Source organism: Mustela lutreola, chromosome 11, assembly GCF_030435805.1.
Source record: "Mustela lutreola isolate mMusLut2 chromosome 11, mMusLut2.pri, whole genome shotgun sequence".
NCBI classification, from domain to species: Eukaryota; Metazoa; Chordata; class Mammalia; order Carnivora; family Mustelidae; genus Mustela; species Mustela lutreola.
Window position 1 is genome coordinate 16,234,047 of NC_081300.1, and position 25,759 is coordinate 16,259,805.

The 25,759-nt window shown below is 50.2% G+C and overlaps 1 protein-coding gene across 1 annotated transcript; it reads left to right on the plus strand.

Annotated features, from left to right (window-relative positions):
- Positions 1–2,848: 2,848 nt before the first annotated feature.
- CPLX4 (complexin 4) lies at positions 2,849–25,128 on the plus strand. The gene is made up of 3 exons (XM_059139798.1): positions 2,849–3,247; positions 9,659–9,746; positions 24,530–25,128. Exons 1-3 carry the CDS (start codon positions 3,081–3,083, stop codon positions 24,755–24,757), a joined length of 483 nt encoding a protein of 160 aa, XP_058995781.1. The 5' UTR covers positions 2,849–3,080; the 3' UTR covers positions 24,758–25,128.
- The last annotated feature ends 631 nt before the right edge of the window (positions 25,129–25,759 follow it).

Consider the following 25,759-nt stretch of genomic DNA (forward strand, 5'->3'; position numbering starts at 1 on the left):
CAAGTGGGCCCAGGTTGTGATCCTGTCTGGTTTGTCATTTGCTACATGCTGTGCCCTGGGTGGCCTCCCACATGCAGCAGAACACGTGGAAGCAGAAAAAGAGAAGTTGGAATGATAAATAGGTACGGCTTACCCTTGCTGGTAATGACAGACACCAACTAATTAAGGTGGTGCATTTGATGTTTTCACCTCTGATAAACCAAATGCTGGTAAAAGTGTGGTTCAGCAGGCACTCTTCATGCTGATGGCAGTTTTAAAAAGTTCTTTAATCTTCTTGGCAAGCATCATTTATTTAACCAAGTAATTCCAATTTTGAGAGTCCATGCAGTATAAAAAGGAAAGAAGGGGGCTTGGTGTCAGACAGAACTGGGTTTTAATCTTGGATCTGCCACTTGCTAAACATGATCTTGAGTGTCTTTATAACATTTCTCTCCCAGGCTGGGTAGCATGGTCAAAGAGTCTTTCAAAGTGGTTTCAGAAGATAGTAATGGGCTCTCTTCTGCTGTAACACAGAGAACAACCAGACAGAATAAAAGAAAACATTTCAATAAATTAGATGGGTTTGAAAGAACTCAGAGGAAATGCTGTAATGCCTGATCAAGCCTGGGGAGAGAGCAAGGCGCGGCGGACGCTAGACTGTGCGTAGATGAACTCTAGACATTGGGCAGAGGTCGTGCGGTTCACTTCGGGCTTTGCCGATACGCCTCGCCTGCCTTGCCGTAGCAAAAAAAAGTCTGGGGACTTTATTCAGGTATGACGAGAAGCCTTTGGAGGGGTTACACCTGCTTGCCCCATGTCAAGTCGTGGGATATTTATTTTCCTTTTCTGGAGGAATACAAGATTCTACACATAGATAGTTTATGGGATATCCAAGGGAAAGGCCCTTGTAATAAATTGAGGAATAAAGAGATTTTAAAGACATGATCCCACTTTCAGTGGAATTATCTACTGGGGAGACCGTGAGAGATTTGGGTTCATGAAACAGTAATACCCAGGGGCATCCAGCTGCCACACCCACGTGGCGGCCCCCTGAGCATCTCTGGAATGCTAGCTTACCCCTCCCCACCGACACTGGTACCAAAAGGTGTAGGGGTTTCATTTTCCGGCCAACACTATGACATAGGTCAGATCTTCAGCACATCCTCTTTTTCTTTGGGAAATAAAAGTGCTTTTTAGGGCACCTGGGTGGCTCAATCAGTTAAGCGTCTGCCTTCTGCTCCGGTCATGATCCCAGGGGCCTGGGATGGAGCCCCCCATCGGGCTCCCTGCTCACCAGGGAGTCTGCTTGTCCCTCTGCCTGCTGCTCCCTCTGCCTATGCTCTGTCTCTCTCTGACAAATAAAATCTTAAAAAAAAAAAAAAAAAGTTTTTAATCTCATAAAACAGTGTAGTGTTTTCTAAAGGAGAGTCGGGCTGACCTGAGTAGACAACACAATCCCAGGCTGTGGCTTTCACCCCATCCGCTAAAGGGCTCTGTAATACCTCTCAGTACGATGAGAGGAGACACGGTGGGTTAGAAATGGCAGTGTAGTGACAATGGTCCAGATGGATTGAGTTCCAGGCAGTGCCCCCGAAAGTGAAAGTGGAGCCGAAAGTGAAAGTGGAGCCGGTATGAACGCGCGCTCTCCCGCTCTCGGTCGGAGCACGCGGCTCGGCTCCTGTCTCCTCCTGAAACTTGGCAGTCTTTCACGATAAGATGATTTTAGCAACATCCTTAAATAGGTTTAATAAAGGGAATTTTTTAAAAAAAGATTTTATTTATTTGGCAAAGAGAGCGAGAGAGGAAACACAAGCAGGGGAAGTGGGAGAGGGAGAAGCAGGCTTCCCGCTGAGCAGGGAGCCCAGTGCGGGGCTCCATCCCAGCACCCCAGGATCATGACATGAGCCCAAGGCGGACACTTAACGACTGAGCCACCGAGGCGCCCAATAAAGGGAATTCTTAACCGTTACACAGTTATGTGCAATCTGAGGGACCCGTTTCCTGAGAGGGCTCACGCCTACAGCCTAAATAACAGCGCAGGTTACCAGCGTGCATCTTTCTCCGCCCCACCCCCTCTTGGAGCGCTTTAATTGGAAAGATACTAACAGATTAAAGTCTTAGCCATACGCAGTTCCTCCCTTGACCTGCAAAAGACCGTGGCCATTGGAAATGTGTTGCGCGTTAGAAAACATCGTAGGAGTACGCCGCTGATGAACAGAGCTCCCAGGAAATGGACCCATGTAAGGGGGAAAGATGACCCCATGCCATGTGGATGATTTAGCTCAGGTCGTGCTTACCTTGTGGGTTCAAGCACTGAAGTGTCTGGTGCTTCATTTCCAAGCAGAGATGTAACATGTCAGTGCGGGAGAGAAGCCCAAGGTGATCTTCCGGATCTAAATGGAGGGACCGCATGGCTCGCCCTTTAGATTTGCCTCAGGTGGCGACTGATGTATGGGCCATGGGGGCCACGGGAGCAGAGCAGAACTCCAGCACGCAATAAGGCAAATCCTCGCACGGTACTTAAGGGTCCAATCTGATAAAATGACGGATCAAAGGATTATTTTTGCTTGATGAAGCATTCTGGGTTTTGAGTCTGGTTGGACTCCATTTTTAACGGGATCTTGTCCTCCAGGGGCTGCACTTTGGACATTCCGGGACAGGCATGTGGGCAGTCGGCTCCGGTTAATTGAAACGGAGCTCTTGATGAAGCTCTGCTGCGCTTATAATTTCAAATTTAGAAATGGGTAGTGAGACGAGTAGATAATGTGAGGGGATTTTTTTTTTTTTTTTGCCTCAAATTAGCTTAGTGTATTAATTCAGAAAGCAGTCGTTTGCATCTGATTGTATGCCTTAGTAATCACAACCATCTGCCTCCCTATATTAAGGAGTTGGTCTCTTTAATCCAGCTTACAGCCCGCAAACCACTCTTCTCCATCATCATGCCCTTGAGCAGATGAGGCCGTGCAAAGTCCTCGGCTCTTAAGCGTGTTGCTATCGTTGAGGATTTTGGGAGATTTTGTCTTTTTTTTTTTTTTTTTTTTTTTTTTCTGTCCTTCACGTTTCGTCTGAGTTTTGGTTTAATTTTTCTGGGGGCAGAAACCATGGCTTTCTTTATGAAAACTATGATTAGCAATCAGGTCAAGAGCTTCGGATTCGGTGGCGGGTCAGAAGAAAAGAAAGAAGAAGGAGGAACGTCGGATCCCGCGACAGCCCAAGGGATGACTCGAGAGGAGTACGAGGAGTATCAGAAGCAAGTGATCGAGGAGAAGTGAGTACCCGCGGCTCCCCTCCCTCTCGGAGCCGAACGAAACCAGTTCTGGCCGTACCTGCTTCTGCTCCCCGACCTCTTTGGCTTTGCTCTCTAGATGCGCCTTCTTGTGCTGTTTGCCTCTGACCTTAGGAAGAGAGAGTCCTGCTCCTCGAACCCTCTCCTCGCTGCAGCAGGTACCATGTCCCGCCTGGAGGGACGGCGGCCACACAGAATGCAGAATCTGTCTGTCGTTCTGAAAGCCGCTTAGCACTTTTTCTGGTCAAAGTTCATTTCAATTAACCCCAGTTGGAATGTTCAAATGGACAATGGTGAGCCTATCTCCCCGGCCTTCCCCAAACCCGCCCTTCTAGCACATCGAAAGCTTTCAGATCGAAGAATTCAGAGTTTGCACCTGGAAGATGGCCTCGGAGCCCATCTTTTTTCCCTTACGTGTGCAAAAACCCTAGAAAGCACAAGAGGATTAGGTCATAAGACGCAGCTTTGCAAAAACTGTCAATAAATTTGTGGGAGGTTTATTGTGGCCATTTTATTTTATTTTATATTTTTTAAATGCCAGGAGAAATAGGCAAATCACTTTTTTTTTTTTAAGATTTTTATTTATTTGACACAGAGAGAGAGAGATCACAAGTAGACAGAGAGGCAGAGAGAGAGGGAAGCAGGCTTCCCGCTGAGCAGAGAGCCCGATGTGGGGCTCGATCCCAGGACCCAAGCGGAAGGCATAGACTTTAACCCACTGAGTCACCCAGGCAGGCACCCCTATTATGGCAATTTTAAAGGTACAGAAAAGTAAAAGAGTATAATGAACACCCATACAGTTTAACATTTGGTTATAATTGCTTATAGATGATTAGTTGGATAGATGATTGGCTAGATAGATAGACAGAAGCGTTAAAAAAAAAAAAAAAAAGAGGGCGCCTGGGTGGTTCAGTGGGTTAAGCTGCTGCCTTCGGCTCAGGTCATGATCTCAGGGTCCTGGGATCGAGTCCCACATCGGGCTCTCTGCTCAGCAGGGGCCTGCTTCCTTCCCTTCCCCTCTCTCTGCCTGCCTCTCTGCCTACTGTGATCTCTCTCTGTCAAATAAATAAATAAAATCTTTAAAAAAAAAAAGAATTTATTTATTTATTTGACAGGAAGAGAGACGGTGAGAGAAGGAACACAAGCAGGGGTAGTGGGAGAGGGAGAAGCAGGCTTCCCACCGAGCAGGGAGCCTGATGCAGGGCCAGATCCCAGGACCCTGGGATCATGATCTGAGCTGAAGGCAGACACTTAACCACTGAGCCACCCAGGCACCCTAGATAGAAGGATTTTTAAAATAAATTGTAAAGTGAAAGTAAAGACCTCATGTTACGTGACCCCTAACACCTTCAAAAAATAAGGACATTCTCCCGACTGTGTAAAATAAAAATAAAACATGAGTAACATTTTCGTTGAGCATCATAGAATGTGAATAGAACCCTCAATTTTTCACTGCTGCAGACCGATCTTTAAGTATAATCTATATATAATTTTTTAGACTTTAAGGTAGAATAACTTAAGAGTCTTTTAATAACAGTGAAGAATTGAAGCCTCAATCTTGAGGTTAAGTGTTCATCGTTTTTTTTTTAAGTATTAATTAAAAGTATCTCTCTGGGCACCTGGATGACTCAGTTGGTAGAGTGTGTGACTCTTGATCTCGGCGTTTTGAGTTCAAGCCCCACTTTGGGCATGGAGCCTACTTAAAAAAAAAAAAAAAAGTATGTCTCATTTAATAAGAGTTTTTCTTTTCTCATCATGGCTCTTTTGCTAATGATCAATTACACTAGAGTGGCGGAAGTCCTATCGCTAAGATGATTATAGGTGAAAGGTTAATGACCTGGAGGAAACTAAGAAAGTACAAAGGCTTACATTTAATGGAAACTTTGTCTATTGTATTTTTTCTGAAAGAAATCGTAGCTTATAAACTACCTAGAATGTATTATGCTTGGCTGGGCAGTCAATTAAAGTCAGTTAAAAAAGTAAACGCCAAAGCAAACCTGATGTCCGTGCTCGAGCAAAGCTCAGGCAAAAGAAACAACACCCCTTGCATTTGGCTAGTTTCACCTACGGCTTGTAAATAAACAAACAAACAAAGAACCAAGCATAATGAAGTAACAGAAGCAGAATGAGAGCACCCAGTGCTCTCAGCTCAGTGAGAGAAGAAACCGGCCAGAAATTTCGACTCTCCATCTGATTGTGTAAAACATCACGTAAGAGGTCCAAGCAATACAGCTGGTCACAGATACGGCATCTGTTTGATTAACTAATGTCCTAGTTTTCCCTAAGTTTGTATCCAGATAGATCAAAGGCCAGAAGGCCCAAATGGTGTGGCCAATCAGTGAATTGGGTTATTTGCCAGCTACTTGGCTGTGTGTGTGTTTGTGTGTGTGTGTGTGTGTGTGTGTGTGTGTGTGACCAATTTATGTAGTCACCCAATTTAAGGAATAGTAACAGGGCTGTGGGGCCAGGCTCCTTCCCTCGGGCAAGAGGCATGCCCTCCAGGTTGTTGCTTGGGTTTCCAATAGCTTCACCACCCAGGACGCAACAAAACAGTCTGTTTAACCCTCCATTTCTCTCAATAACAGTAAAATGTCCCTTTACCTTACTTACGGTATGGTAATTGTTAGGATGCCATTTGTTTCTTGAACTTTGATATGCGTCAGAGAACTGAACATAAAAGCAAAAATGATAAAGCATTTAGAAGAAAACAGTATCTCTGCAACTTGAAAGTAAGGCAAAGAGTTTTGTTTTTTTTTTTTTTAGATTTTATTTATTAATCTGACAGAGATCACAAGTAGGCAGAGAGGCAGACAGAGAGAGAGGGAGAAGACTCCCTGCTGAGCAGAGAGCCCAATGCAGGGCTTGACCCCAGGACCCTGGGATCATGACCTGAGCCGAAGGCAGAGGCTTGAACCCACTGAGTCACCCAGGCGCCCCAAGGCAAAGAGTTCTTAAACATGACTCTGAAAGCAATAACCATAAAATTTTTAAATAATGTAGACTTTATCAACGTTGAAAATTCTTGTACATCAAAGGCACCATTAAGAGAATGTTTATAAGCAAGTCCCAGACTGAGAGAAAATCTTTGCAAAACATGCCTGACACACAACTGGAATCTAGAATATATAAAGAATTTCTACAACTCAATAATAAAAGCAAAAATAAATAAACAAATGGGCAAAAAGAGTTGAGCAAATACTTTCTAAAGCTACACAAATGGCCAATCAGTACATGAAAAGAACCCATCCGCTCTCATTAGTCATCATGGAAAGGAAAACTGAAATCCTACTAAGTTACCACTACATACTCCAGAATGGCTAAAATTAAAAAGACACCATACCAAATGTGGGCCAGAATGTGGAACAACATAGAACTTCTATTCCATTTCACGAGACGTGAGATGGTACACCCACTTGGGCAAAACTCAGGCATTTTCTTACAAAACTCAACTCACTCAACGAAGTTACCCTGTCACTCTGGTGCATGCCTAGATTATTTACCTCAGAGAAATGAACATGTAGGTCCACAAAAAGACATGGACAGAAGTGTTCATAGCAACTGCATCAGGAGTGGCCCTGAATGGGAAATAGTCCGAGTCCATCGCAGAATGGAGTAAACAAGCATGACCTCTTCATACAGAACAAGGCACTCAGTAGGAAAAAGGAACAAACCATGGGTGAGTAACACCACCTGAATAAATCTCAGAGGTTCGTCATACTGAGTAAAAGAAGCCTTATACAAACGAATGTATAGTATATGGTTCCATTTATAGAAAGTTCTAGAACAGGCACAACCAATCTATGGTGGATAAAGGACAGTGACTGGGAAACAGGTGTTAACTGGGCACGGAAATGAGAGAAATTTCTCAGGTGATGGTAATCTTTTTCATATCTTAATAGGGGTTCGGGTTATACACAGAAACAGAACCAGTAGGAGAAACAGACTTACGCATACGTGAATGTGTAATATGTGCACGGGAGATTGAGTGTAAGGATTGGCTCACGTGATGATGGGGACTGAGAAGTCCCGCCATCTGCTGTCTGCAAGCTGGAGGCCCAGGAAAATTATTGCTGGGTCTTTCTCGGCTGGAAGGCTGATGGTGTAAGTTCTAGTTGAGGGCAGGAGAAGACTGAGATCTTGGCTCTAGCCGATGGGCAAAGGCAGAGAGAATTCCCCCTTCCTCTTGGCCTTTTCTTTTCAGTCAAGCCCTTGACGGATTGAGTGCTGTCCACCCACACAGGGAAGGGAAATCTGTTTTGTTCAGTCCTTTGATTCAAGTGCTAATCTCATTTGGAAACACCCTCCGAGATACACCCGGAAATCATATTTAAATCTGGGTACCCCTCAGCCCAGTCAAATCACCATGTAAAGTTACCCAGCCCAGTACCTGGAAACTCTATGCACTGAATTGTACCCAGGATTTTACTTAAAAAGAAAAAAAAAAAAAAAAAAAAAAAAACTGCAAACAAGTGTGTCACTATAGCAAATGGCATTTGTGTTGAAGTGTTTGGGGGAGGGAGGACGGGTGTCTACCACTTTGAAATGCTTCAGAAGATCAGATGGTAAATGAATGCAGAGAGAGGTGTGTGATAACACACGGATAGTAAGATGCTGATTGTAGAATCTAGATGGTGAGTATGTGGGTTTCACTGTAAATTTCTTCCAACTTTTCTGCACGTTAAGAAATGTTCACAGTAAATTATTGGGAAGGGTAGATGTGCTTCTACCCCAGCCCTGGGTCACTGATGTCTTAGGCAAGTCGCTTATTCTGTTTCTCTCTCCAAAGCCGGAAGATGGACCGGCATCGTCTTGTGCCCGTTCTGGGCCTGACCTTTGGTTGCAGGGGGTGGGGGGCAGTGTGCTCGGGGAGGGCCTGTGTCAGGGCCCTCATGGGCAGTAGTTTGATCTGATCTCTTCGGATCCGCCCCTCCTGCAGGCAGCCTTCTGTGTGCTGGGGAAGAGGATTTCAAAACGTGAAGTGAAGAAGTAGAAACCAATCAACCCCCTGAAAACGAAAACGGAATTTATTTTAATGCAAATAATGCTTCATGCAATGATGCTTCATGAAACCCCTCAGCAGAAACCCCACCAGGCCGGACACCTGGGGGTGGCTCAGTCCGTTAAGGGTCCGGCTCTTGATTTCAGCTCAGGTCCTGATTTCAGGGTCATGAGATCGAGCCCTGTGTCAGGCTCCGTGCTCAGCACAGAGCTTGCTTGAGATTCTCTCTCACTCTCCCTCTGCCCCTCCCCTCCACATCAGCTCTCACTCTCTCTCAATATAAATAATAAGTATTAAAAAATAAAAAAAGAAACCCCACAAGGACTCACAGGGGCCTAACCTAGGAACCGGAATCATGTGGGAAGCCAGCCGTGAGCTCCTTCTTGGCTCTTGCCACCGCTTCTGTCCCCAGTATGGCTGCTTTTTTCCTGCCTGTCAGCCATCACCTCGCCTTGCCGTGCCACCCTAGACCCTGTGGCCCAGGGAACATGGCAGCCCACGGCCTCCAAGTCCACCTGTTCCAGCAAATGTCTGTCTTTCTCTGTCCCCGTCCCAACCTCCCAGAGGAAAGATTTCACTTACCCAGCTGGGGCCAGTCCAATAGAACTAGAGGGCAGGACCCTGTGTATAAACGTAGCTCCTCGCAATGCACCTTGGTGGGCAGCTGGGAGGGAGGCAGTCCCTGTGAGCTTCGCAGACATCCCCAAAGATCGTCTGCTCCTGCCTCAGTCAGCGTGGCCAAGGGAGTCCGTTTCAACCCAGACTAATCCTGAGGCCAATTAGATCATCCCAGAGCATTATGGGAATCGACCCTACCTTGTTTGGGGATGCCTCCTTCCCAACAGGGAACGGAACACTGTACCCAAGTTGGGGCCCAGAGGGGGTGACAATGAAGGGAAACAGCTGTCTCTACATCCCTAAATACCATGCGCCTCTAAAGACCCCCCAGCCCTGGATACTGTGACCGCATTTTCACTTGACTAAGAATCACTCAGGAGGCTTCTTCAAATCAGAGCTTCCGTTCACGCACCCCCAGGGGTTCTGATGAGTCAGTCCAAGGTCACACCCAGGAAGCTTCGTTCTTACCCGGAGCCCAGGTGATTCTGGTGTTTGTGGTCGCAAGTTCTATTTAGAGCAACCCTGCAAGGTCATCGAGATATTAGGAAAAACCACTGTGCCCTCCCCTGGGCTGCATCTTAAGGAGATTCCCAGAACCAAGCTGTCTCTGGTATTCAAGGGTCTGCCTTGAGTTACGACTGGAGAATGACAGAAAGAGAGGCAGGTGTTTGGGACACAGGAAGGTTTATCCCAGCGTCTGGCTTCTCTGTGCAGGGTTGGGACTGTCCTCAGCCCTCTATGTCCTTTGAACCTTGTTTCTATTCTTTTCCTTTTAGGATGGAAAGAGATGCTGCATTTACACAAAAAAAAGCAGAGAGGGCGTGCCTCAGAGTTCATCTCCGAGAAAAGTACAGACTCCCGAAGGTGAGACGCTCTTAACACAGTAAACATCCTATTTAATTTCTTAAATAATAGAAAATGGGGAATGTTTGATGATCAGCAAAGGGTCCCACTCATGAATACACACACACCCCACATGCACACACATACACACATGCGCACACGTACACACAAGTGTCTTAATCCTAATCGAGGCATTTGGTGTAGTGAAAAGGCCCTTGAACTAGTTCATAAAAACTAGATTCCAGTCATTTAACCTCTGTAAACTTCCATTTTCTCTCAACAAAATGGAGCTAATACCTCTAAGTGACAGTTTATTGTAAGTTTCTGTCAAGCCACTAAAACCTCCATGGGTAACTACACAAGGAGGAAGTCATCAGAGCTGGCCTTTAGTGGGACACCCCAGGCACTGTTCGGAGGGCTTCTGTTGTAGCAGTTCATTGAATCCTTCCCGAGGGGTATCATGTGGTAACTTCCACTTGGTGGTAGAGGAAGCAGAAGAAAGTAACTCCCTCCTGCCAAAGGCCAGGAAGGGCAGAGTCCAAGGTCTTAACTCCCCCCATACTCTGCCTGTATTTCAAAGAAGCAACCCGCTCCTTCAATATGGGGACGCTGTTGTGGTGATGGCCATCCCCTGACGTCATCCCTCGGTCCATCTTGGTGCTGGCAGACAGAACGAGCACCTGTGGGCTCTGGCCGGGCAGCTGGTTTACCGATGGGAAAAGGAGGTATTGACCTGTGACAGCGGGCTCAGAAGCTCTGCTCCTGTGGGTCCGCTTCTGGACTTCAGAAGCTACCAGCCCTAAACAAAGGGAGACAGCCCCACTGTCCCCTGCAAGGTCAATGCTGAAGTCACCGAAGAGTTCAAGAACCTCAACTTGTGGGAGAGACTCCCCGCTAAGATGCCCCAGGAAGCGGGTTCTGCTTTCAGAGAGGAGGGGAAAACTCACAGAGAAGGTTAAACATTTTCATTGCGACCCAGGAATTTTGAAAAGAAGGGCTTTGCTTTTTGCCTCCCTTATTCTGGTTTAATGCTTTTTCCCATTGGGCACTTGCAACACGGTCCCCTCCACTCCCATGGTCTGGTGGATTCCCCGAAGCTGCCTGGGATGGGTCCAGCTGTCTTTAGGAAAACGGGTTTCAATTCCAGGGCTACTTCAGCTGGCTCTTCAATATATCTGAGCCTCGGTTTCCTCATCTGTAAAACGGAGACAGTGACACCTGCGTCACCAAGACACGTGTGTCTTTGTCTGAGGTAACAGAACTTAGTTACCTTTAACTGATGTAAAGAATCTAATACAGGGATGCCTGAGTGGCTCAGTGGGTTAAAGCCTCTGCCTTTGGCTCAGGTCATGATCCCAGGGTCCTGGGATCGAGTCCCGAGTTGGGTTCTCTGCTCAGCAGGGAGCCTGCTACCCCCCCACCCCCGCCACCTGTCTCTCTGCCCACTTGTGATCTCTATCAAATAAATAGATAAAATCTTAAAAAGAAAAGAAAAGAGCCTAGTACAGTGCCCGACCAATGGGAGAAACTCAATAGATAACCCCTTCTTATTTTTCCCATGGTTCTTCTCTCTGTGCCCAGAAATCTTTCCTCATAATAACAGCCAGGGGTCTCAAAGACCTTGGGTAAACACATCAATCTGTGTCAACTGAAGTTTTGATGGTTTTCTCCCTAATAAGGGTCCCACTGTCTTGCTCCTTTCCAGAGCCTCAGCAGTGAACCCCTCAAGGCTCAGCAATGGGGCTTCGATGGTCTTCAGAGAAAAAAGAACCCCCAAATCTTTGAGTCAAGCTACCCTTTAAGACTAGAGCGTTTCCAACAGAAACTATAAGAAGAGGAAAGAATTATCACCAGGAAATGTGCACATTCAGAATGTCGGGACAGGGACTATGTCAGCACAGGTTAAGGCTCCCTAAAGCCAGTGGGAGGTGCAGTGGGGGGAGTGTGAAAAAGTCATCAGATTGTCAACAGTGGAGCCCCATTGTGATGTCCCAGTGCTCATCAGCCCCTTTCCCCTGTCTAAGGCATGTGAGACCTCACCTGAGTTTTCCTTGGACCCTGAAAAAGAACTTTGAGTTCATCTAAGAACTGAACTCCACTGCCTCTTTTTAGACAGGAGGGCACTGCAGCCAGAAGGGTTGGGGACCTTTGCAAACATTCACAGCCACTGACTGATAGAACCGGGCTGGGAATGTAAGCTCCTCAATCGTGAAAGCACGTTGACTGCCTCACAAAAGGGTTTGAATGCTGCTCCTTCCGACCCTGAGGTCTTCCGCAATTTCTACTCAGCGTTCAAGGTGTCCCAAAGCCTGAGAGCAGCTTTGAGCTTTTTGCGGCTTCAACCTGCAGGTAGACTTTGGGGACAACCCACAAAGCTGGGGATTTCAGTGATGTGCGGAATCCCACCCGGGAACCCAGCAGGTGCACGCGGCTTCTCCCGCTCCGGGGTAGTGTGACTCCTAGCCCTGGGAGCCGCTGCGACCTTCCAAACACAAGCGAAATAGATGAGAATATCACTTGAAAGCATTCTGCCCTTGACCCCTCAGTGCAGTTGGCTTTCAGGCAGAGGCCTCCCTGGCGTTCTTTTATATTATGGCTGCATTTGGTAAAAATGGATCGATTCTACACAATGCTTCCAGGATTGGCCTGTGGTGGGAACAGCAAAAATACTAACAGTACCATTACCCACTCTGCCTACAGCATGGAGGAACTGGAGAGATTCTAACTCAATTACACAATCCACGAAACGGTTATTAATAGAAAGTGTATCCTAAAAAACCAACGGGCTCCCATTGCTCTTGTCCTCCTGTCGCCAGATGTGGCTCTGGCCCAGCCTCACCGCAGCTCCTTGCCGGTGAAGTCCAGTTCCCCGCTTGGGCACCCCGTCGGCCTCCCGAAGGCTCAGGCCTAGAAGGGAGCGCTGGGGGACAGGCCCATTTCCCAGGCCAAGAACTGCCCCTACTTTTGTCCTGGCTTCTGAGCGCAGTCGCCAGGCCGGGGAGTGGGGAGGACGGACGGGGGAGGGGGGCGGCGGTGCGGGCCGGGGATAGGCTCTGCTCCCTCGCGCCGCCTGCTGTCCCTAGACGCAGCGCGCACCGCAGCCTCAGGGAAGTAGTGGGGGCGCCGCGGCTCTCAGCGCCGTGGGGACTGGGGGTTGCAGCAGGGACCGTGATGGTGGGAACAGAAATAAATGTCCAGACTTTTTTTTTTTTTTTTTTTGAAGTCTATTCGTTGGCTACTAGGGACCAGATTGTGCATTGTATTGGAAAGCAGTGTCCGTGCTGGCGAGCGGGAAGGGCCTGGTGGGCCCTCCTAGGAGCAGCTGTCACAGAACAGGAGGTGGCCCGCCCAAGAGGGGCGGACCGGGTGGGGACCGGCTGGGAGCGGAGCGTCAGAGCAGCAGGACCCTTCCACGCTGTGCCAAGATGGAGAGCTAGAAAACCAACCCGGGTGAGCTGAGTTGTCTCCCCAGCTCGCTGGATGGAGGGGGATTTTGAACCCCCAGGAACTGAGGAGAAGATAAAGCACTGGAATATTGGGCAGGACCCGAGCGGGGATGACTTTGGGGAAATGGCCACTATGGGGCCAGTCATTCCCTGGGCTTTGAAAGCCATGCTTCGATTCTCCTACGAAGCCAGCTTACCCGGAGGGGCCGAGCTGCTGGCTACACAGATGTGTATGTAATTCTTAGGGGTTTCTCTGATGAGGCAGACGGACTCCTCACAGCCGAATCCCTAGAAGGCCTTCTGAAAACCACAATAGGACTTGAGCCTGTAGGTCTTCATTTCCTCCATGCTCCCTCAGGAGCAAGGAGGCCCTGGAGGGTCAGGCCGGGCCTAGAGGCCTCGCTGTGACTGGAAAAGCCTCAAGGCCATGGCCATATGTCCAGTGAACCCGGGAAGGGAATGAAGGGTTTGGGGCCAGTGCTACACCCGTGGCGCGGGGTGGGTTCAGAGGCTGCTGACAGAGGCCCAGGCCATCCAGGAACTGCAAAGCCAGAGATGTGGCCACAGATCCCCAAATTATGACATATATCCTCTTCGTGGGGCTCAGCGTCTTGACTTCGCTTATTTGATTACTTATTTGATTACTGCCTTTGAAAATGGCAATCCTGGGGGGATGGTGTGTGTGTGTGTGTCTGTGTCTGTGTGCATGTGCGAGCGTGTGTGTGTGTTATTCCTTAAATATGTCTGTATGCCATAAAAAGAGGAAATTCTGCCATTTGCAACAACATAGATAGACCTTGAGGGTATCATCCTAAGTGAAATAGGTCAGACAGAGAAAGACAATAGTGTATGATTTGACTTGTATGTGGAATCTTAAGAAGTCAGACGCGAAGAGCCTGGTGGTTGCCAGAGGTGGGTGGGGGGTGGGGAAGATGAAATGGGTGAAAGGGGTCAAAGGGAACAAACTTCCAGATATAAGATAAATAAGTCCTAAAAAAAAAAAAAAAAAAGATAACTCCTGGGGATAATGTAAGGCATGGCGACTATTAAAAAAAGATCATCGGAAGACATCGGTAGGAGCAAACCGTATAGTATAGTCGTTAACAAGCAGCCAGAACCCCGGGGTGGGCGGGGCCATCCGAGGAGCACGCCCACGGCCCCTCCCCCTGCCTGTCCAAGCTTTCCTCCTGCGGCAGGTGTGGGTTCCGGGGCTGTCCCAGTACTTTGGCTCCCTGGGTCTGAATGGTCTTAAAACTTTTATTAAACTTAATTTTTTTTATATATAAAAAAGTACACCAATGCATAATCCTAAAACTCACAGAAATCAAGGGACCTGGCCAAGGTCACAAAACTCACTGAGGCCAATGGGGCCTCCAGCCTCCTGATTCTTCACCTAGGACTTTCTGGGTTCCACTGTCCCTACACCCCCTCTCAACTGTATCTCCATCCAGGCTGGTAGACTCGAGAGCAAACACAACCGTCTAACAAGAAAACAGTGCTGGGCAGAAAGCAAAGCCCTTCCTGGGCTCCTCATAACCACCGTTCCCTCCCCTCAAGGTCTGCAGACCGCTAAGCCCTCTGTTGTCTTATCAAGTGCCTATTGGGTAAGCAGCCGTATTAATGGTATTAGCAGTCCACGGGGAGTTGGACACATTCACCGTGTCCTCCCGCTAACGAGGGATGACCCCCCGGGTGCCTCATTCACAATTCCCTGGGGTCACCGGCCAGCAGCCACACAACCAGCAGGAGGCGGTTCTGGGCCCTTCCCCTTACCGAGGCCCAACGGAGAGCAGACTTGAGGAAAATGTCTTCCCGGGAGCTGTCAGGTCTAATGAGGATAGCTATGTCACATTTTGGAATTAGAACCGTATTTTCTAAAGAAATTATTTGGCTGGTGTCCCCCGTGAAAGCATTTCACTGATTGCCGACCGGGGGAAGGAAATTTGGACTCGGGAAAGGAACGATTTGGGCCCAGCCCCCTAGGGAACAGTAAAAGCCTCCTCTCCCAGCTCATCCTTCCCTGTCCGTGACAACACAATTTATTGTACCCGTGTCTTTGGATGACCCCTTTTAATAGCAGTAATCACGTAAGGCGTCCACGAAGGGTGGCGATCGAATACCATCATCCACAGGATCTAGGGAACTGTGCGCATGTCCACGCAGCGTGGCTTTCCTCCCGCTTTGGGGTCGCAGGTAGTCGGTCGATTTCTGGCAACTGAAGGAATCCTGGATGCTCGTGTTAGGCTGGGGTCTCACTCCGCTGATCTGCCCCTGTCCTGTGTCTCCCCTGTTCCCTCTCCGCCGTCTCTCCTTTATAAAGGTCAAATCTCTCTCCCACGAAAACAAGCAGATCGCACTTTGGGAGAAGACAGGCCTTTCCAGGTACCTTCCCGAAGTGAAGTCCGGGTAGTCCTGCTAAACACCATGACCGTGACTGTCACCTCCTCCTGCAGCCCTCTCTCTCTGTCCTCGGTTTCCAGGTCTCATTCACCCTGAGTGTCTTCTTCATGGCCTACCCTCCCCTGTGTGCTACCCCCAGATTTTGGAACATTGCAGGTGTACACGCTCCCACTAAACATGCACACTCTCCCCCAAGGGGAAGTGGGGGGACATGTTGCAGTCGCTCTCAGCGGCTATCCACATGTGGGTGACTCTCGGACCTCCACCTGCAGCCCCCCTTCTCCCCACGGTTCCTGCTGCGTCTGCCTCCGCTTCAGCACCTCCTAGCTCTTCTCCAGAACAGATTGGCTCGTTTTCCCCCAAACCTGCTCCTCCTGTAGGCCCCATTTCCAGGGGTGCCCACCCCCACCCCAGCCCACCCTCCCCACACCCAAGGCCGGTGACCGGAAGTCACCCTTGACTCTCCCCTCCTCCTCCAGCCTCACATCCAATAAATCAGGTGACTCTCACGTCACCTCCTACATAATTCTCAATTCATCCCCCACTCTGCATCCCCAAGGGCTCCTGAGGTCTGTCTCCCCACAGCAGCTCATTAGCGGCTTTTCCACGTGGAGTCTTGCTCCTCTCAAAGTGGCAGTGCGAGGTTTCCAAAATGCAAGTCTGATCCTGTTTCTCCCCTGTTTCAAAAAAAAAAAAAAAAAAAAAAAAGGCTTATCATAATTTCTGAGAATCAAGTCCCAATCCCTTGGCCTGGAGGCGGTGATGGGGCTCTGATCTTTCCAGTCTCTGCTCTTGCTAACTTCCTGCTTGGACTGAAATGTCCTCCTGCTTTGTTCCCTACACTCTGCCCTCCAAGGCCCTTCTCTTCCCAGAAGACTTCCCGGCCAGTGCCACTTCTTCTTCTTCTTTTTTTTTTAAGATCTTATTTATTTATTTGACAGACAGAGATCACAAGTAGGCAGAGAGGCAGGCAGAGGGAGAGGAGGAAGCAGGCTCCCCACTGAGCAGAGAGCCTGATGAGGGGCTTGATCCCAGGACCCTGAGATCATGACCTGAACCCAAAGTAGAGGCTTAACCCACTGAGTCACCCAGGCACCCCCCAGTGCCACTTCTTACAGAACCTTCTGTGACCCTCTCCTCCCCACCACCCCTCATGCTCCCATAATCCTGGGTGCATGTCTCATGTCATCTCACTCACCCCCGTGAATATTCTCGACTGCTGGACTCAGCACTCTTTAACAAAGGGGCTGAGTTGTTCGTCTTTGTCTTCAGTGACTTGCCCAGGGCCCAACAAGTAGAAAGTGTGCATGTGTGTGTGCCCATACACACACACACACACACACACACACACACTCACACACACACACGAGAAATGGTTGCTGAATGTTGGATGTGACTGGGAAAAAGGGGGAAAAAAAATACACCCAAAGAGCAAAGTACCAAAAACAGCAGAAAGAATTTATCTGCTGTAAGAGTTATATTAAAATAACTTTTCGTGAAGAGAACAAGTCTGGATTAGACATCATAACTGTGTACACAAGGTCCAAAGGTGACTTTATATTATAGCTAAAATGTCGTATTTCTTCAAATAGAAGAAGTAATGTGTTTTAAGTCAAGCCTCAAGTTTCTCTAAAAACAAATGTGCCTTTCTCCCAAGCCAACTCAAAATGTATATGTAAGTCAAGCCAAATTAATAAGAGAAAACAGTTCCACAATGAACCCTAATCCTATTAACGGAATTGTCAATCTAGGTTAGTCATTGAAAAATAATGTTGTGCCCCCTGCCACGCTATGATTTAGTTACACCTGGTGTTTGTCTGCTGTATTAAGGGCATCGTTCGTGCTGAATCAAGACGAAGGTAGAAGAAAATCTACCACTGGGGTCGACGTTGAAGGTATCACATTGAAAACTCCCTTAGAACAGGATTGAAAAGTTGCCTCTTAAAGAAAGATACGACTCCGTGGCCGTTTCTTCGCCGCCTCCTTGAGATTCGGAGCTCTGGGGCTGCCCAGCAGGGTCCCAGACACTGAATCCTCCCGCCCTGGGAACAGCTGTTTCTGGTGGCAGAGCTGGAGGCCATGGAGGGGGGGGGGGGGCGTGGGGGGGCTTCCCTTCCCTCTCACTTCCCCATCCTGTCCCCCTTCAGTTTGCTCCTTCTACTCCCCTGTCCCTGAAAGAGCCGTGGACTGAATGTCCTGAGGGGACTTGGGGAAGGGGCGAGAGCGCCCTGGGAACTGGTGCGGTGGTCCTTAGCCACGTGGGCAATCTCACTGAATCCTCTCGACCACCCCGACCACCCCGCTGCGCGGTGAGGTAGGTCGGTCTTATTTCCTCTTCCCAGATACGAACACGGGCTGGGAGGGGGCGAGGAAGAGCGGCTTCCCAAGGTCACGGCTTTCCCATGGCAAAGCAGGATGAGACCCCAGGCCCATCTGACCCCACTGGCCATGTTTTCCTGCTAGCCCCCGCGGCGGGGCTGGCTGCGCACCCCAAACAAGCTGAGTGATACTTATGCCAGTCTTGGGACCTCAACTTCTTCCTCTGTAAAAAGAGAGGCTTGGATAGTGACCCCCACGAGCTTCTCGAGAGCCTTTGCAAAGGAAAGAAGTGGGAGATGTACACAATCGGTATCTAGAGACCCCATTCCTCCCTAGTCTTATCGGTGTGCACGCTCTCAGCTGAAGAAGTCAGACCCACACCCTCTGTCCCATAGCTGATGGGGGAGAGGACAGCATGGTGTAGGGGACAATGCAGGCACCAAGCCCCAGACAAGGGTCCTTGTCCTGCTCGACATTAGAATCACCTGGAAAACTTTTAAAAAATCGTATTGCCCAGGCCCCTGCCCCAGAGCCTCGCTCCTGCTCTGGCCTGAAGACCCCTTTACCTCTGGCAAAGCAGGCTCTGCCCACTTTGACTTGCCGCGGAGGGGTTTGCTGACTGGCTGTGTTCTTTTATCTCTCCCCCTCCCCCTTCCACGTCTCCTAGGTTCCTGCAGGACAGGAGCCAGGGGTGGCTGTCACCCTCCCTGGCAGCCAGTGCAGCCCCCCCTTGCATAAGTGGTTGTGAAGACCAGTGGTCCTCACAAACACAGAAACAGCTGGTGTTAGATCAGCGCGTCCAAGTCGAAGAAATCCGTCAATCTAGCTGTTTGGTATCACATAGCCCAACATCAAATAAACAAACCAAAACCCAAATAGAATCTTTCTAGAAGCCGATTTGCCGGTATTTGCAACGTGCCCAGTTTGGTTGTCTAGGTAGGACCTTAACCGGTGGTGAACGCTCAGCTTTTTGACAAAACAGCCATCTGAGATAGGACTGTTTTTCAACTTGGCTCAAGGTGGGTACAGGAGCCGGTTTGTCAAAATCTAGGGCTCAGACCGTGGGAATCCTGGGTCGTGCTTCCCCCTCAGTGAAAGGTCAGAAATCAGTCACAGGGAATGGCCGGAGCAGGGCGCCGGGCGATTTAAATAACGGGGCCTTGAGCGCTGGCAGGAAGATTATAAATCTGGTTAAAAACCAAGAGATTAAAACTGATTCTGGTCAGCCGGCATAAAAATAATTAGCTCTTAACTGCATTAAACAATATCCCAAATGGATAAGATTTCTAGAAATGAGAAGACCTCCAAGACAGGAATAAAGGACAGCGTGTCGGGCCCCTAACTGTGTGCGGACTCGCCTCTCTCCTTCCCTCCCGATCACCTCCCTTCTTTCACACCGTGCTCCCCAATCTGTAACTATACTCGAATCGGGGGGTGGGGGGTGCGGAGGCAGTACTGCCTTCCTTGACGTGTGGACGGTGTCCAGACCTCCCTGGCCTCCCCCGTCTGACTCATCGGTGGGCAGCAGAAAGTATGCGCGAGACGTTCGCTGCGTGGACTGCAGACAAGGTCCTGTGGGCAGGGAGGCTGGGGAGGTCAAGGGGACAAGACTGCTTCTATTCTTCGTGGCTTGCTCTGCTCTGGATCTTTCTCCCAAGGAGCCAATGCTCTTCCACCCTCTGTGTCCCTATCTGTGCCTTCTTAATCGCGGGGATCCTTTCCACAGGGATGGGGACGGCGAGCTGCCCTTTCTTCTCAAAAATGTGAGTAACCACAGTCCTGCTTGTCCAGGGCTTAAAAGCTTACAAGACCATCTCACATCCCAGCTCCCTCCATCTGCTGGGGAACCCTCTGAGAATCCATGGGCATGGGGAGTGTAAGGTGACTTGCCAAAGGTCACGTAGAGGGCGAGTGACAAAGCTGGGGCTCGAACCCGGGTCTTTGGCCGCATGCCACCCCTGCGGGGGAGCGGTCCCAGTCCGCTGCAGGAGGCTGTTAGAAGCCCAGACCCCTTTTTACAAACAGGACCCTCTCCCTTGGCCTGTTCTGGACCTGGGGCCAGCCCACATTAGGCCCCAGTGCTAAGGAGGCTGGGGCCCAGATTTGGTCCCAAATCATTTAGGGTTTCATTTAGTCCTCTTAATTACTAGCTCACTGGCGCCTTCTGGTTGTCCTGCCCTCAGTCGTAAGGAACCCACAGCCCAGAGAAATGGGTCCCAGGGCTATAGGGTCATCGCCGGAAGCAATGGTGCTGCTGATAAGAGGTCAGTAGCGTTGTCCTTCTAGGAGGGGGACTGTAGGACTCGGCCCCAAACCAATGACGATGCTGAACACTGCCTCTAGACGGGACAGTTGGAGCTACCTGCCTTGGGCCCCACGCTTTAGATGTGTGCCTTGGGCCACATTCCTTCACATGGGGTTGCAAAGTCTACAGGGCCACAGGGACAGGCCCGCCCAGAGCCCACATCCCTATTTTATTTTTATTTTTTATTTTTTTTAAGATTTTATTTATTTGATAGAGAGAGATCACAAGTAGGCAGAGAGGCAGGCAGAGATGGTGGGGGGAAGCAGGCTTCTTGCTGAGCAGAGAGCCCAATGCGGGGCTCGATTCCAGGACCTGAGATCATGACCTGGGCCAAAGGCAGAGGCTTAACCCACTGAGCCACCCAGGTGCCCCCCACATCCCTATTTTAGACAACTCCAGCTTCCCAGAGCTCCAAATTCCCTGCCTCAATGTACTTGGAGACTGCTTCAGGCCTCTTCAGGGCCAGAAGAGTTCAGTGAGCTGCTGGTCTTGTCCTGCTAAGCCTCCAGGGGTGGACAGGGGCTCTGCATACATAAAGTTCCCAGGGAGGGACAGACCCAGCGGTGGGGGGAGAAGGAGGGCTGGTCGTGAGTCTGGGTCATCCTCTGGGTCCCACAAACATGCACATGGGATGACAAAGGCTAAGGGAGTCCCGGTAGATGTCTCCCAGAATTGAGGACCTAGTGCCGAAAAGGAAATGAACTGCCCAGCCTGCCAGGAACTTGACTGTGGAGTGAAAGAAGCAGGGGGCGAAGAGGTGCATTTCTAGGCCAGAGGTGAAGGTACCCAGAGAGCAAGGCCTCTGGTCCGGCTGACTGCCATGTAGAGGAGTCACGGTTGTCTGCCACAAATCCCTAGCCCAGCGCTGAGGGTTATTCTACTCCCCAGCAGCCCCTGGGGGTGACTGCTTCATGCGCTCCAAATAATGCAGGGGTCATTTAATTAATCCTCTACAACTCTAAGGCCAATAGTAGATACCCAATTCATAGGAAATAAAGCTCAGAGAGGTTATGTAAGGTGCCCAAGGTCACACAGCATGTAAGTGGTGGCGGTAACTTTTCCACTCAGGCAATCTGATTCTCAAGCCAACACTGACCTCCCAGGGCACTGGCCCAGCGGCAGTGGCCAGTAAGTCAGTAGCTGCGACATAGAGCTCTTTACAGCAAAGCGGACCTGCCCATTTAAGGATCATAAAGGCCTTTGCAGTCTCAGAAGACAGGCTCATGGAACCGTTCAGTAAACGTTTACGGCCTGTGTCTGCAAGCCCGGCGCTCTGCTGGGTTCGGAACCTTGCAGAGAAGTAAGTTACGGTCCTGTCTTCAAGAAAAAGGGAGCAGGGCCTCTTAAACGCACCAGAATCACCAGAAGGTTTCGAGAAGTCGAGATTGCTGGGCCCGCCCTTCCAGCTTCTGAGTCAGCAGTTCGGGGTGAGGACGTGCCTTTGCAACAAGGTCCCAGCAGCCCATGCTGCTGGCCTGGGAGCCCTACTTTGAGACACAGTTTGGTAAAAGTCCCGATCAAGAGCCCCTCAGTGAGTTGTAAGGCAAAATGGAACCCAATGCTCTCCCGTTCCCCAGGCAAGGGGAACAAGGAGAAAATACACCTGAAACTCCTCCCTGAAGGAGGGGCCCTTTGCAAAGCTTCCCCAGAGGCAGCAAGCCGCAGGGCCCCGCAAAGGCAAAGGCGAGCCAGGGGAGCCCAGTCTTCGGGAGCAGCCCAGCTCTCTGAGCACCAGCCGGCTGGCCCCCCGACCTTCCAGCGGCCTGTCCCGCCGGGCTACTCCTTCCAGTTTGGACTCCGGTGACTCCACAGAAATCTTATTCCCCACCAGAGGGGAGGGGAGGCAGTGCCAGAATTCCCAGGAATGCCTTTTCAAATCAGTATTTATTTTATTCCGGGGTGCGTAAGAGAGGGGAGACATCCTGCACCGACAGGAGCTGAGAATTGCCAGGCCGATGTCCAGCCTTTCCTCCCCTCCCTGCAAAACTGCCCAGAGGATGATCAGCAAGAAAGGCCACCACTAGGCTAGGTAAATAAAAAATAAATAGAGATGGAAGATTGGCTGGGAGCCCTGAGGATTAACTAACTAATTAATCCCCACAACAGTTTGACGAGGAACTAATTAATCCATTAAGCGCTTTGAGGGGCCGAGGCCTGGCCAAGTGCAGGGAGAGGCTTCTCTCCCTCGGCGGGCTGCGGTGGAGGGTGGCTCTTCCCAGGGGCCTTTGTGGAGGGCCTGTGCGAGGATCGAGGATCGTACCCCCAAAGGGGTATGTCTCCCCACCACATGGGAATCCTGCCTCCCACACAGGCTTGCTGTCACTCTGCCCAGAGAACCAGAGAACCAACCAAAAGAGGGAGCTCTGGGGGGGAACCACGGGGTTCTAGGGCTGGAGAAGGCCCGGGAGAGCCACTTTACAGATGGAGAATAGAGTGTCTCCCTTACCCTAACTCGCTCTTTGGACCCAGAGACAACCGATGTCTGTTTATAGCCATTTTTTTTTTTTTGAAGATTTTGTTTATTTATTTGACAGAGAAAGACACAGAAAGAGAGAAAGCAGGGGGGCTGGGAGAGGGAGAAGGAGGCTTCCCACTGAGCAGGGAGCCTGATGTGGGACTCAATCCCAGGACCCTGGGATCATGACCTGAGCTGAAGGCAGACGTTTAACAACTGAGCCACCCAGGCACCCCAGTTTATAGCCTTTTCTACTCAGCACCCGGGCAAGGGAAATTCATATTTTCCTCTGGGTGTTGACTCTAGCACCCAAGGGGCGTTAAGATCTTTCTAAAATCAGATCAATGAGGGTCTGATTAAGACTAAGCGATCGCTTTATCTTGATGCGAGTTTTCACATGCTTTGGCTATAGCATGTGGAGGTGGGCGAGCCCCAAAGTCTGCTGAGATCTTCCGGACCCTTTGCTTTTCTGACGCTCTGTAATCTTCTGGGCCCCTGGAGCCCTGTGTGCCTCCTGTGACAGCCAGATCTCAGAAATCATCTGATAGGGCCACCTGGGGATATAAACTATCCCTACCTTTCCCAGAGAAACCTTTTCCTACAGAAAGGGAGTGGGGAGGGAGGAGCCAAGGAAGAGGGACAAGAGAGCTTAAGCTGGGTGTGCAGCCTAGTGTGGGGCTCGATCTCACAACCCTGAGATCATCGGGTCATGACCTGAGCCAAAAATCGAGAGTCGGATACTTAACCAGTGAGCTGCCCAGGTGCCCCTCCCAGAGAAACTTCTGTAGATTCTCCTCTCTCCTTAAGAAACAAAGGCTTGAAGCCAAAGGGGTAAAGGAATGTTTGAGACCAGACAGCGTGCACTATGAAATTCTGGAGCAGTCACTGGTGGGATCCCAGCATGAACTATGTGAGGGGCAGACTCACATAGTCTGGGACAGGCGCGGGGAAGGATGCTGGGAACAGCCACACCCCCGCGAGTCCCTTAATAAACAGGCACCTGTGCCAGACTCGCTTCCAGGTACGGAGCCTGTGGGGTTGAACTGGACCGGATTCTGTGCCCCACAAGGGGCCCCCTGTCCAAACGGAGGGAGGGAAGGGGCAACGGTCAAGCAGAAGTTGCCATGGTGACTGAGCGTGGTCTGGCCTGTGGTCTGGCCTGGCCTCTGGGAGCCAGACCCCACCCTCCAGGGCAGGACCTGCTCACGGGAGCCACTGAGTCACAGCCTGGGGCTAATAGACTGCAAAGCTTGCACAGCTGCCCTGAGGCGGAGCGTCCAGGGTTTTCTCAAGCTTTGCTGGCGGGCAGAAGGGGACGGATTCTTTTTTTTTTTTTTTTTTTTTAAAGATTTTATTTATTTATTTGACAGAGAGAGAGATCACAAGTAGGCAGAGAGGCAGGCAGAGAGAGAGGAGGAAGCAGGCTCCCTGCTGAGCAGAGAGCCCGATGCGGGACTCGATCCCAGGACCCTGAGATCATGACCCGAGCCGAAGGCAGTGGCTTAACCCACTGAGCCACCCAGGCGCCCAAGGGGACGGATTCTTATAAGCCGTATCACTGAGCACCACCCAGGAGTTTCTGATTCCATCGGTCTAGGGCGGGACCTGAGGATCCGTCTTTCTACCACGTTCCGCGGTGTCTAATGCTGCTGGGCCTGGGGACCACACTTTGAGAACCACTGTTGTAGAAAGTTCTGGTCGGCCCGAGGTGCAGTGGAAGAGGGCACGTGAACCATGACCGGTAGCCCCCGCCACCGGCCGGAGAGAGACGTCGTCCCCGTCATTCAGCCCCCACCGGTGCTCTGGCGGCTGCTCTGACTCTGTGGGTGGCTTGGTGTGGGACAGTGGCTCATCTCCTCCGTGTTTGTGTTTGGCACAGAGTGAAATGGACGAGAACCAGATCCAGATGGCTGGAGACGACGTGGACCTGCCCGAAGAGCTCCGGAAAATGGTGGATGAAGATCAAATCGAGGAGGAAGACAAGGATTCCATTCTTGGGCATTTACAGAACCTCCAGAACATGGACTTGGACACCATCAAAGAAAAGGCCCAGGCCACCTTCACGGAAATGAAGCAGACGGCGGGGCAGAAGTGCTCCGTGATGTGAGGGAGGACGCGGGGTCAAGGGCGAGGTGGCCGCTCTCCTGAGGAACACCGCCAGCAACAGATACTCACACATAGCAGACACAGAGAAACCGTGGTTAGAAAGCTCCACAAACTGGTAGACAACACCTTGATGATCTCAATGTTCCTGGTAGAGCTCTTAGCCAGCACCTTGCAGTAGGAAACAGACTCTCCTTTTAGTTACAAACGTGGCTCCGGGGGTGCCTGGGTGGCTCAGTGGGTTAAGCCTCTGCCTTTGGCTCAGGTCATGATCTCAGGGTCCTGGGATCGAGCCCTGCATTGAGCTCTCTGCTCAGCAGGGAGCCTGCTTCCCCCTCTCTGTCTCTCTCTGCCTGCCTGTCTGCCTACTTGTGATTTCTGTCAAATAAAGAAATAAAATCTTAAATAAATAAATAAATAAATGTGGCTCCTTGTGAAATTTCATCTGTGAGTGACATAGAACATGTATCTGCTTGGAGATCTTCAGGACAGCCTCGAAGAACCGAAAGCAAACAGCATTTCCTCTCTGGCTTCCTTCCTTAGAGGGCAGGGTCTCACCCTCTCCAACCATTAGCATGACTCCAAGTCCCTTGGAAAAAGATGTAGGAGGTCAGGGAGCCCACCGGGAACCCAGGCAGGTCCGATGGCAAGCAAAGATCACTCTGACTCTCTCTTCCAGGCACCTCAACAGGGCTGGTCCTCTCCCAACAAGGGTGGCTCTTGGACAGGTTCAAGGTCAAGGGGCGGTGGAGGGGATATGATGAGAAATGAAGGTGAGAAGTGAGGGCAGGGAACGGACTTCACCAGCCATTGCATCATTCTAGAGGCCATGTGAAGAATGGATTGTGTGTGTGTGTGTGTGGGGGGGGGTGACAGGAGAGGCAGGGGGCAAGTAGGAAGGCTGTGGCTCTTCCCACGTTCAGCAGCGTCATCACCTGACGTCAGGTGGTGATTGCAATCACAACAAAGCAGGGGACAAATAAAGAGCATTGAAAAGTTGAATCAG